This window comes from Ammospiza caudacuta, chromosome 9, assembly GCF_027887145.1.
Source record: "Ammospiza caudacuta isolate bAmmCau1 chromosome 9, bAmmCau1.pri, whole genome shotgun sequence".
Taxonomy (NCBI): Eukaryota; Metazoa; Chordata; class Aves; order Passeriformes; family Passerellidae; genus Ammospiza; species Ammospiza caudacuta.
In genome coordinates, this window is record NC_080601.1 from 23,178,658 (window position 1) to 23,190,744 (window position 12,087).

The following is a 12,087-nucleotide window of genomic DNA, read 5'->3' on the forward strand; positions in this document are numbered from 1 at the left end:
GTCCTGATTACAACTTTTAGTAACAATAATATCTGAATATTGAAGACTACTATTCACTCTGGGAATTTTTGAAGAAAATCTTAAGGTTTTGATTTATATTTCTCCTTAACTATGTCTTCCCAAAACTACCAAGTGCATTATTTGAAGAGACATTTGGTGGTATATCAAGGAAAAAAAAATACAAACTCAAAACATAACCCCTGACTTAAATTCTTCCAACATTATGCTTTGATGAAAGATTCAAAGTTCTTCAAAGTATATTTCATGAAAAGATTTCAAATTTGCTCTTTGAATTAAGATTGAGTAATTATGCAAGCTAACCTTTGCATTGTCAACATTACAAACCAATATTTAAACAAAGTGAAATTTAAATATAGCAAACTATTCAAAATTACCTCATGAATTCTGCCAGTAAGTTTTGCAAATCACTAATGTTGTTTCCACAAAAAAATTCATTCCAACTGGCTTTGGAAAATGACAATCCCATGCTAATCTGATAAGAATATGCTGTATTTATGATTTGAAGGTAGACAAGACTAGTAAAATATAATAGACTTGAACATCCCAGTTAAATAATTACTTAAGAGAACAGAAATGGGAGTAAATGAATGATATACCAGAGTGATGTCCTGACCTATTGATGCATTTGGCTTGTATTCATAAAATGTTTTACATTTCTTCTGCTTTGCACAAAAATTCATTGCTAATGCTTTTAAATGAAAACAACAGGTACAATGTATAAAAAACAAGCAGAAATGACATTGCTAATCATGGCTTCCAGATGGGATGCATGATGCTTGCTCTTAGTGGACTAGTGGGTCATAATTCTGGTATCTGTGATTTAACAGGTGAAGCATTTTGGATTGTGCATATTGTTTTCACACTCATATGGATAAATCCACAGACACAATATTTTGCTTTGATTTTTGGTTATGTGAAGAACAAAGCACAGGGTAATAATGTCTTGCAATCCCGAAAACCTGCTTTATAAAATGCATGTGTATATAAATATGCATGCTCCAATTCAATATCCAGAACATTCTGCTTTTCTGACAGCACAAAAAAAAAAAAAATCAAGTTAAACACATGGTGTCTAAGTAGTCTTCAAAAGCATTTTGAAATTATTAATGTTTGTAACTTACTTTGCACACTTACTATATACAAACTACTAAACATTTAAAGCCTATTTAACTGTATACAATTCTACAAATCATATCCTTACCATTGCTTTTATTTTGCTCTTTTTTTATGACTTGATCCTCATGAGCAGCTCACAGAAAAGGTAATGTATACTACTTCAAAAGAATCTACACATTGCTTTCTCCAATTGAAAACCAGTATAGCAATATTCCTTACAAATTAGCATTTAAGCATGTGGATGACAACAGTAATCTCTGAAAGTGTTTGATATAAAACCTACAGTGAACTTGTCACCTGGTAGATATAGGAAAAATATGCAAGACTGAAATAGAATGCCCTATATATAAAAAAAAACCCAACAAACCCAGAACAGCCCCAACAAATACTCACCATTAATGATCTACATAATATTTAAGATTCTCTGTAAGTCTAAACAATCTTTAAAAAAAATCTGATTTACACAGTGGATGAATAATTTTCATTCTGTTCATTCATAGACAATGAATGCCATCTATTACCATTGGGAATTTGTTTTCAGAGGCAAATAATTTTATTGTACAAACCCTGTGAATACAGAAAATAGCACTTTATTAACAGTGATTATCAGACTTAAATAAAAATAGAAAAAACCCACAGAAATACTGGATTAGTAGAGTGTATAGATTGCTAGTATCTAGGTGACATGAGGCTTATTGAAGTACTATTTTTAAGGGGCAAGACTCAACTACTTTTCAAATGCATTTGGTTAACAGTGAGGTATATCTGCAACTGCCTTAATTATTATATTCCAATTTTCTTTCAGATAAATCTTTACCTAACTGTTACCTAACTGATAATAAGTTTTAGAGGATATTGTTTGCTAATATGCTGAATTGTTCATTATTTCTGCCGTACAGTATGATAGGAGAGAGGCTTTATCTCCCAATAAAAGCTTTTTTTATTTGCTTTTCTTTTAAGGAGGAAGAAATTGTTGATTGGTGGAGCAAATTTTATGCTTCAATAGGAGAATATGAAAAATGTGGACAGTACATTAAAAAAGGATATGACACTTTAAAGGTAATGCTTAGGATAAAATAACATATTTCAGAGTTTATAGGCCCAAGACCTGATCAAAACTGTCCTTTTTTTATTTTTAAATGCTCTTCAAAATTTAACTATACATGATTTTCTATAAAGGTTCTTTCCTTATTCATATGATTAAATGAAGGTTTTAAGAAGATATCTTGGCTTCTCTTCTACTTACCTACACTTATTAAGAGATGTATTAATAATTTAATCTTGCCTTCAGTCCAAGGGAATTTTACTCTTGACATCTTTGGGCACCAGGCAGATCCTAAATAAACATACAGATTAAGAAAGTATGAGCACAGAGAATCAGTACTTTTACTGTTTGTTGGCTAAAATTTGAAGTGAGACTACTTTCATTTCTTGTCTAATACAGCTAACAAAAAAGTAAAAACCTTATGACATGCTACTTACTCTGGTTTTAACCAAGCCTAAATGAAGCTTTGTCACACCTTCTCCAAAACATTGCATTTGCTCCCACTTTGATATAAAAATAATTCCAAAAGCTTTGGTTCCCTAAAATATTCCATCAAACATAAAATACTTTGCAGTGCCATTATGGTGGAGCTGATATACATATCATAATTTCTAAACTTTTATTTTTTCTGTGTTTAAGGTGTATGACTGTGAATTGGAAAAAGTACCTGAATTCAATAACTTAACAGACTTCTGTGATACATTTAAACTATACAGAGGGAAATCTGAGGAGAGTGATGATCCATCAGTGGTCGGGGAATTCAAGGTACATTTCAAATGATGGGCAACAAACAAATGTTAACTGCATTCTTTTGTACATTAGTGATTATTTAAGTAGATCTACATGCAAGAATTTCAGCTTAAATACAGATGTGTACATTAGTAGGGGCAACAGATACTGGTAACTACTTAGCTACAGACCCATCTTTTGGGAAAGTACAGGAAGGAAAGTACAGCTACACATTGCTCACACTAGATGTGCTTCATGTTAATTGAAAATAAATATAATTCCTCCTAATGTAACCTTCCCCAGTAACCATGGAACAAAACCTTCCCAGATAACCTCTGAAACAGGACTTAAATTCCAAAAAGCACGTTTTTAGAATGATTTTGGAAAAGGTATTTTGTACTGTTTCTGTGACTTTTATAGATTAAAATAATGCTAATGTAGATAAAACCAACCAACCAATCAAAACATCTCCAAACCTTAAATGATGTTTTTGGAGAGAGAAACAAATACAAAGTATTTGTTACATATTCTTAGCTGGAGCAAAACTCAGCAATCGTGTTGACATCAAAACAGCTGAATTGAGTTAAACTGGCAAAGGATATAACCTTGTCTTTTTAGTGTTATCATCCAAAACCCACAAAAATAAAACACAGACTTCTAGGTCACTGTGGATCAGGCTATATATGTAAAACAGGGTGTGTATGTGTAGGCTAAATAAGAGAAAGCAGACTGAGCAGGGTGCCCGTTCTCCAGCCCTCACGCTGTTTTCCAGGGCTCCTTTAGGATCTACGCGCTGCCCGCCGACCCCGCAGCGGCGGCCCCGCCGCGGCAGTTCCGGGAGCTGCCGGACAGCGGCCCCCAGGAGTGCATCGTGCGCATCTACATCGTGCGGGCGCTGCAGCTCCAGCCGCAGGACAGCAACGGGCTGGTGAGCTCCCTGCCCCGCCTGCCGGCTCGCTGCTCTGCTGCGCTTTAAAGCAAGTTACTCTTGAAAACTGGCCCTTAACCACGTTCTGTTTTCTTATTTTAAACAGTGTGATCCTTATATAAAAATAACTCTAAGTAAAAAGGTAATTGAAGACAGAGATCATTACGTGCCTAATACCCTCAACCCAATCTTTGGCAGGTAACAAACTTTTTTGTATTTTCAATTTACTGTATTTTAAAATGTTTTCCTATTTTTTTTTAAGGTAAACCATTACTTGAAATATTCAGTGCTCTGTTCATAGTTATATACTGACAGTTAATTGTGAGTAAAATTGCATAAGGTGTTTTCCTTTGAAATCATTGGGAAACACAGATGTTTGGCTAATCCGTAGATTTTGTCATGTGGGTAAATTGCACAAAGTAAAACAATGTATATATCTTAAACCAGCCTGTGTTAGGCATATAAGAATAACAAAATATGCTTATAGAATATGGAAAAAGTTTTAATTCTGAAAACTAGATGGATCTTACAAGTAATCAGCTTAGCATGCATTCCCAGTACATTGGTGTTAGTGACACCATTGAAATATATGACTAAAAAATACTAGCTAGGAATGAAAAGTTACATCATCTGCATAGTTACTATGAAATTCTAGGTCTGGTTTAGAGTGGGAGGAGGATTTTGATAACTTAGGAGGACTAGAGAGGAAGACTAGAAGGGTTATAAAGGGTTTGAAAAGCATAATTTGCAATGATGTACTACAGGTTTTCAATTGTTCAGATTATGCAAAGAAATAGACAGCAAGGAGACTTGATTACAGACACAAAGTACCTTCCTTCCTCACTCCCAATTCAAGCTGAAAACATCTAATTAATACATTGTGCAGAAAGGAAGGAGGTAATATCCAGAGGAGTAAAAATGAAATTATTTATTAGTGCAAATAGAAATTGGAGCATGAAAGATAACTGTTGCTAGATTTATCAGCACTGGAAGCATCCTTTTAATACCTTCCAAAGGCTATTGCTCAAAAATAAACTAGTAAGTGCTTTTTTCAATTTGTATTTTTAAGTTTAAAAATAAGAAGCATTTCTCAAAAGAACAATAGCCTTAATGGGCAATTTTTATGTTTAGAATGTATGAACTCAGCTGCTTCTTGCCTCAAGAAAAGGATCTGAAAATTTCAGTCTATGATTATGATGCATTGACTCGTGATGAAAAAGTGGGTGAAACCATCATTGATCTGGAAAACAGATTCCTTTCTCGTTATGGATCTCACTGTGGCATCCCCCAGCAGTACTGGATGTAAGTAAATTTTGTCTGTTGAAAATTTTAGTCTGTAAGACCTAGTACCCAATCTCAAAAAAAAACCCTTAATTCTATGGTTAAAAAACAATGCTGTGGCTTCTCAAGGGCATTTGTTGTGCTTGGTTTATCATCTAAATTCCAAGTGAAACTGTAAATCTTCAGAACAGCCTTCACTGAAAACCATGGCATCAAATATCTTGACATTTTCTTAATCCAGTAATGTATGTTATTTCTGTCCAGAGAATTCACACTTAACAGAATTTTCTGACCTACTGTTGCAAGTAAATATGAAAACATCTGAGAGTTTGAATTATTTTGATACTTAGAGAAAAAACACTGTCTTGGAAGGTAATTGAGCTGATACAAAATTATGTCACTGTATCAAACTCCAGAGCCCTCAATCTAGGCAGTTCAAGTGCTGCTCTTTCTTAATAAATACATTTTACATGATGTGTAAATGCCATGAATGGTGAATAATTATAGGATATGTTTCTTTTGCTTTTATAAAAGTTCAGGTGTGAATACCTGGCGTGATCAACTGAAACCCACCCAGTTATTGCAAAATGTAGCCAGGTTTAAAGGCTATGCTCCTCCTGTCTTCTCTGAGAGTGGCAGAAAGATTAACTACGGGGGACAAGACTATACTTTGGATGATGCTGGTGAGTTAGTTCACTTATTTTACATGTATGTCTCAAATTCACATTGATAAAATAGAAAACTTTCCAGTTATTTACGGAATACTAGAAATACATCTTTGATTTTTCTCCAAGTTGAATATACTTTTATGCTCAATTTTAACTACCTGGTTTTAATAATTTTTAAGTTCAAATGCAAATTCCAGTTCATAAGCCCCTGGTTTTTTCCCATTTATTTTATTTCAGAAGCTAACAAAATCTTGCATCAGCATCTTGGTCCAGGTGAAGAGAGGTTAGCCCTTCATATCCTCAGAACCCAGGGTTTGGTACCTGAACATGTGGAAACAAGAACCTTATATAGCACTTTCCAGCCCAACATCTCCCAGGTACTGTGAGCTGCCTTGGTTGTGGTTTCTCGAAAGCAGAAATGGAGCATTCCAGAATTTATGTCATGTTGTTAATGGTGTGGTATTTCTGAGGGGGAAGTGGGCTACAAATCATTATTGCTTGGTATAAAATGTAAGGCAGGTTAGTCTAGAAACATAAGAAAATGCAGCTTTTTAAAGAAAGTTTCTGTAGAAACAAGAAAACTTATCTGAAAAATTAAGGGGCCATGACAACCCTATATGCAACAAACAATCCCTCATCCATCTTCTGCACTGCTCCAGGGAAAGCTGCAGATGTGGGTGGATGTTTTCCCCAAAAGCTTAGGACCACCAGGCCCTCCATTCAACATCACACCCCGAAAAGCCAAGAAGTGAGTATCCCCACATCCATCCCCACATCCTGCACACCCCCTGGCTGCCTTGACAAAGCAATCCAAACCTTTCACCCCAAATCTCTCTCTTAGGTACATCCTGCGTGTGATCATCTGGAACACCAAAGATGTCCTTCTGGATGAAAAGAGCATCACAGGAGAAGAAATGAGTGACATTTATGTGAAGGGGTAAGAGCATTCTGTCATGTGACACCTAAAATGAATAATATTCAGAATGTCCTGGGAATACCTTGACCATGGATTTCAAATATTAGTTGGTTCAGCCAAGTCAAATGCTAACCTCAGAGAACTACAGAAGTGTTATCAGATAAAGCACAATCAGTTAATGTGTGGTGTAAGATGCCAGAATTTCATCTCTCGAGTCAGATAGCAACTGAAAAGGCACAGTTAGTTTTGGTGCTGCGTGGCTTGGATTCTTAATTTTTACATTCCCTCATCTTAATATAAAAAAAAAGCAATAGAAATCAGAGAAATATATTACCAGGCAGATCTAATTTCTCCCTAAAAAAGAACTCAGCAACTCAGCACTGAGTTCTAAGACCACAGCACTGGTCTTAGATCAGGAATTCAGTTCAGATGTTCCTATTTATGCTGCTAAATTGGAACCAAACTGCAAAGGGGCGTGAAAAACTCCCCAGCTCTCTGTGAGCAATTCTTACTGCTGGTCTGCAACCCCCCAATGACACAGTTCCAGTACAAACAGGCAATCCCACAGTGTAATCCTACTGCAAACACCAGACACGTCTCTCCATATTTTCAGATGGATGCCTGGTAATGAAGAAAATAAGCAGAAAACTGATGTTCACTACCGATCATTAGATGGCGAAGGGAACTTCAACTGGAGATTTGTTTTTCCTTTTGACTATCTCCCAGCAGAGCAACTCTGTTTAGTTTCCAAGAAGGTAAGTATTCCTAAAGATGTCAATTCTTAGAATACAGATTCTAGTTAGCCTGGTAATTTGTACCTACATATTGAAAGAGACAATTTGGCTCAGCTCCATGTACTTTCTCACACTGCTGTTGTGAACAGATTCATTTTGCCTTTAGGCCAGAAACAACACACTGGCAACAACAGCAGTCTGCTTTTAGCAGGGCAAGATTAGATCTCTTAATACTTCCACCAAGCCCAGAATTCACAAGTACTAGCAGACTTCAGCTTTGGATTTCCATAAGTAATTTTAAAGATGTTTCGTATTTGTTTTTTAAAATTTTAGGAACATTTTTGGAGTCTTGACAAGACAGAATTCAGAATCCCACCCAAACTGATCATTCAAATATGGGATAATGACAAGTTCTCCTTGGATGACTATCTGGGTAAGATTTTGAATGAAAATAATTACTGCTCTCTCAAAGCAGGATATCAGAGTGAACAATTTTAAATTATCATATAAGGATTACATTTACAGTGAGACACTGAACATGGAAATATACTCCAGCTTTCCTTCACAGTACAGGCTCACTGAATGAATAAGTATTCACTCAGTAAAGGCCTACAGGTATCTTAGCAGGTACACCAAGATACTTTTCAATCAGGTAAACCCTCTCACAAGGCACATGAAATAATAATATGCATGAAAATTTACTTTGCTTCTTTCTTTAAATAAAATTACTTAAACAAGGGCACTTCAGTTCTAAATAAGAGTATTGACAATAGCATGTAAAGGAGGTTGAAGCAACCTACTTCACACTGTTATTAATCCCTACCTTTTCTAGAGATACTGCTCTGCACAGGATTCTCTGCCCTGTATTAAGACTGCTCCAAAGTCTTTAGCTTACATACAAACTATACAGGCCTCAAAACCTGAAAACAAGTAGTTGATTTATAACCATTATTAAAGTTTGCTAAATTATGCATTTAATTGTCAGAAATTACTTATTATATTGCTGTATTTGGGTATCTTCCATTTAGATTTGTGGAGGGAAAAACCCTCTATTAAAAAAATCAAGCAATCTTGCAAGCTCTTGTTGAGCTTGCTAAATCAAATTTATCAACACCAGCAAGAGGGGCTTAAACAAATTGTGTTCCACTTCCCTGCCTCACAACATCTTTAGACAAACAAGAACATAATGTTTGCTGATTGCCTTTCCTGTATTTCCTGTGCATGCAAGTTTAGAGACAGCAAGGTTGATGCTGAGCTGCTGTGCTGTATGGACGGTTGTGTGATGAAGTGTTTGTTTTTGTATCCGCCTTCTAGGCTTTGTGGAACTTGATTTACATAAAACAATCATTCCAGCAAAAGTCCCTGAGAAATGTAGTATAGACATGATTCCAGAATACAAGGAAGACAGTTCTCAGAAGGCTCCCAGGACTGCCTCTCTCTTTGAACAGAAATCCATGAAAGGATGGTGGCCATGCTATGTTGAAAAGGATGGCTCACGTATTTTAGCGGTAAGGTTATTGCTTCTTTTAAAAGTATTTGAGATGTGCTCACCTTTCCTTTCAAACGACAAAGAAAGACTGTAAAGAGTCGCCCACTGAGCTGTTACCTTTCAGTGGATAGACAGAGGAGGGGTAAATAGGACATTCCATGCACAAGTTCAGGAATTTGGTCCAGCAACAATTTTTTCTTTTAAAATGTGAGTTTAATGCTTTATTTATGTAATTTGTTGCTAACTTTGTTTAACCTGAAAGACTGTGGTGCCAGTTATGCTATCTTGCCAAAGCAGCTGATGAAATCATGTGAATGAATCAAGCTGTGCCAGGGGAGATTTGGCTTGGACATGAAGAAAAATTTCTTCACAGAAAAGGGTGTTGAGCATTGGAATGGCTGCTCAATGGGAGGTGGTGCAATCACCATCCCTGGAGGTGTTCAGGAGAGGACTGGATGTGGCACTTAGTGCCATAGCCTAGCTGACAAGGTGGACTTGGTGATATTAGAAGTCTTTTCCAACCAAAATGATTGTGTGATTCATTAATTTATCACATTATTGCTCAGAAGAACATTAGAGACATCCCAAATGCATTAAAGACTAAAGGAAAATGTTTAAATCCAAAGGATTTTTGTATACAGCAAACAAAATCTCTGTACTGAGAACCCAGACTAACTTTGTGATTATGTATGCCATCAGAAGACCCAAAGCATTCAAACTTGTTCTACAGAGAATATAAACGTGTATTTATAATTTGCAGAATATTAAGCCTTTCAAAGGTGTCTTCTTCTTTCTAATATTTTTGCCTTAAAACTTTATTACTGGAATTTAATAAATGAGGAAAAATATTCAGAAACATTTACAATATGAAAATATGAATATGCAATATGAAAAATTAGATGCATGGTCATTTGGAAAATATGCAGTCCTTAGGCTGCTCTTGGAAGAAGAGGAGAACTGTTTTTGTTTTGCTGAATTGGAAAAAAAAATTATGGCTTAGAACTATAGATGAACTAGCAGGACAATTTTATGTCCAGTGATTTGGTTTTTTTCCATGTGTCTTTTCCTGATACCATGCTGTGACCTGTCGCAGTACAGAAATCAGTGTGTTTTGAGGAGGAAACTGGAAACACAGATGTACACCATGAGCTGATCCCAGCTATTCTGTCTAAGTACCAAGCAAGTCCCATTAGTGCAATTTCAATAAGATGCTTGTCTCATGCCACTTTTTTTCTGAAGGGTAAAGTTGAAATGACACTGGAAGTTGTCAATGAAAAAGAAGCTGAGGAGAGGCCAGCTGGTAAAGGAAGAGATGAACCCAACATGAACCCCAAACTAGATCTACCAAAGTAAGACACTTTTATCCCACTAGCTTTAGAAATACCCAGTATCTAGTTACTCTGATGCATGCAGTAATATATTAGTCATCAGTTATCCTTTGCAAAGCTCCATTTATAAAAGCCAATCTTGTTTCCTCCTGCAAACATTAGGATAAAATGCAGGATGGTTTCAGTACTAATGGCACACGTCTACTGCAACTGCTATCTTGCATTTCAAAACTGTCTGTTTTCTTCAACCTCAGACCAGCATGTTTTGAAGTGTTATAATCTCATGCTTAATTTTTAGAGTATAAATTATACTTACTTCTTTCAAAATGCAGCCGGCCAGACACTTCCTTCCTTTGGTTCACAAATCCCTGCAAGACCATGAAATTCATTGTGTGGCGCAGGTTTAAATGGCTCTTCCTCGGCCTCATCATCCTGCTGATTCTCCTGCTGTTCGTGGCTGTGCTCCTCTACTCCCTGCCGGTAAGAATGGTTCTGTTCCTCAGCTCTGGGATGAGGTTAGACAGCAGTCATCAACAGGATACACTCCTGACTCAGACAGAGTCTATCACCTCTGTTTTAGCAGGAGATAGGGATTATATCCTTAGAGCTGTGAAAAAAATTCAACTGGTATTTATTGAGAAACAATTAAAAAAATAACCTATTAGCTAAAGATGGAACAAGGAACTGCTTTAGAAGAGTTAATAACCTACACAATTAAAATAGCTAATAGTTGGCCTAGAGTCTACATTAGTCTGAAAAAACTTTAACTCAAATTACATGCCCTAAATACATTTTGATTTTAATATTTAAAATGTCTTTTTCAAAACTACACTGAAGTCTTTTGTGCACGTAATTTTACCTCTCTTGTTTCCTTCCTTCTCCCCCAACAGAATTATTTGTCAATGAAGATCGTGAAACCAATTTAAGGAAGAATTTTTTACCTCATCTTTTTAAATAGTGCTGAAATTTCGCCCCAGGCTGTGGACCAAAATCAGCAAGGCTCTCCATCCTTTGTATTTGCTTGTATTTAGAACGGTAAAATAGATAATTACGACTTTCAATAAGGTTAGCCAAGGTTCAAGAGGTCATGGAAGGTGGTTTTTAAAACAAGGAATAACCCACAACCCCCATTTTTTTTACTTCAGTGGTATCTCTACATGGTAAAGTTTGACTTTGCTTTTAAAGTGGATTTTTCATAAAAATGACTCAGAAGAGCTGCCTGCTACTGCTATCTCTGGTTTCTAACAGATACTTTCTTTTGAGAATCCTTTTCTCAAAAGGGCACACTTTGAAACTCTGCATTTTAAATTAAAGGAAAACAATCACTACTTACAATTATGTCTACCAAAGAAACATCATAGTGCAACCAAAGGGTCATACACTGTTCCTAATTCCAAAGTTTTCATTTTCATCATCATGCTGCTTAAAATTCGTATTTGCCATGCTGTAGACTTGACAACACTATACAGGTATCCTGACAAGTTAATAAACATAGAAATGAATTATACATTGTTTTTTTAGTATAATTAAAAATTTTTAAATAAACTTATCCACAAGTAAAACACAAGTTTCCAGTTTTCTTCAACTGTTACAAAACTACAATGTATTAGGACTTGTGTAGTGTCTATCAGAGGATATAATGTCACAGACCTGGAATTTAAGGTATTTTACTGTTATCTGCACTGTGAATAAGGAAATACCTCTGCACAAAGTTCTCATTAACTTATTAATTAGCTAGGAAATTAATAAAAAAATCTGTTCACTAGTTTCACTATACTCCTTGTATTTAGAGATGACCATGAATCAAAACACAGGAGGATACATGACCTAGA

The 12,087-nt window shown here is 35.8% G+C and overlaps 1 protein-coding gene across 2 annotated transcripts in view; it reads left to right on the forward strand.

Annotated features, from left to right (window-relative positions):
* MYOF (myoferlin) overlaps positions 1-12,064 on the forward strand; it is a 61,548-nt gene extending 49,484 nt beyond the window's left edge. For both annotated transcript variants that reach the window (XM_058810787.1, XM_058810788.1), the window contains 16 exons: positions 1,271-1,282; positions 2,098-2,196; positions 2,822-2,947; positions 3,684-3,839; positions 3,946-4,037; positions 4,971-5,141; positions 5,655-5,803; positions 6,026-6,165; positions 6,448-6,536; positions 6,630-6,725; positions 7,318-7,459; positions 7,772-7,871; positions 8,753-8,946; positions 10,167-10,276; positions 10,588-10,735; positions 11,146-12,064. In XM_058810787.1, the coding sequence (XP_058666770.1) occupies positions 1,271-1,282; positions 2,098-2,196; positions 2,822-2,947; positions 3,684-3,839; positions 3,946-4,037; positions 4,971-5,141; positions 5,655-5,803; positions 6,026-6,165; positions 6,448-6,536; positions 6,630-6,725; positions 7,318-7,459; positions 7,772-7,871; positions 8,753-8,946; positions 10,167-10,276; positions 10,588-10,735; positions 11,146-11,181 (1,860 nt within the window). In that variant the 3' untranslated portion in view covers positions 11,182-12,064. The remainder of the gene's footprint in view (positions 1-1,270; positions 1,283-2,097; positions 2,197-2,821; positions 2,948-3,683; positions 3,840-3,945; positions 4,038-4,970; positions 5,142-5,654; positions 5,804-6,025; positions 6,166-6,447; positions 6,537-6,629; positions 6,726-7,317; positions 7,460-7,771; positions 7,872-8,752; positions 8,947-10,166; positions 10,277-10,587; positions 10,736-11,145) is intronic.
* The last annotated feature ends 23 nt before the right edge of the window (positions 12,065-12,087 follow it).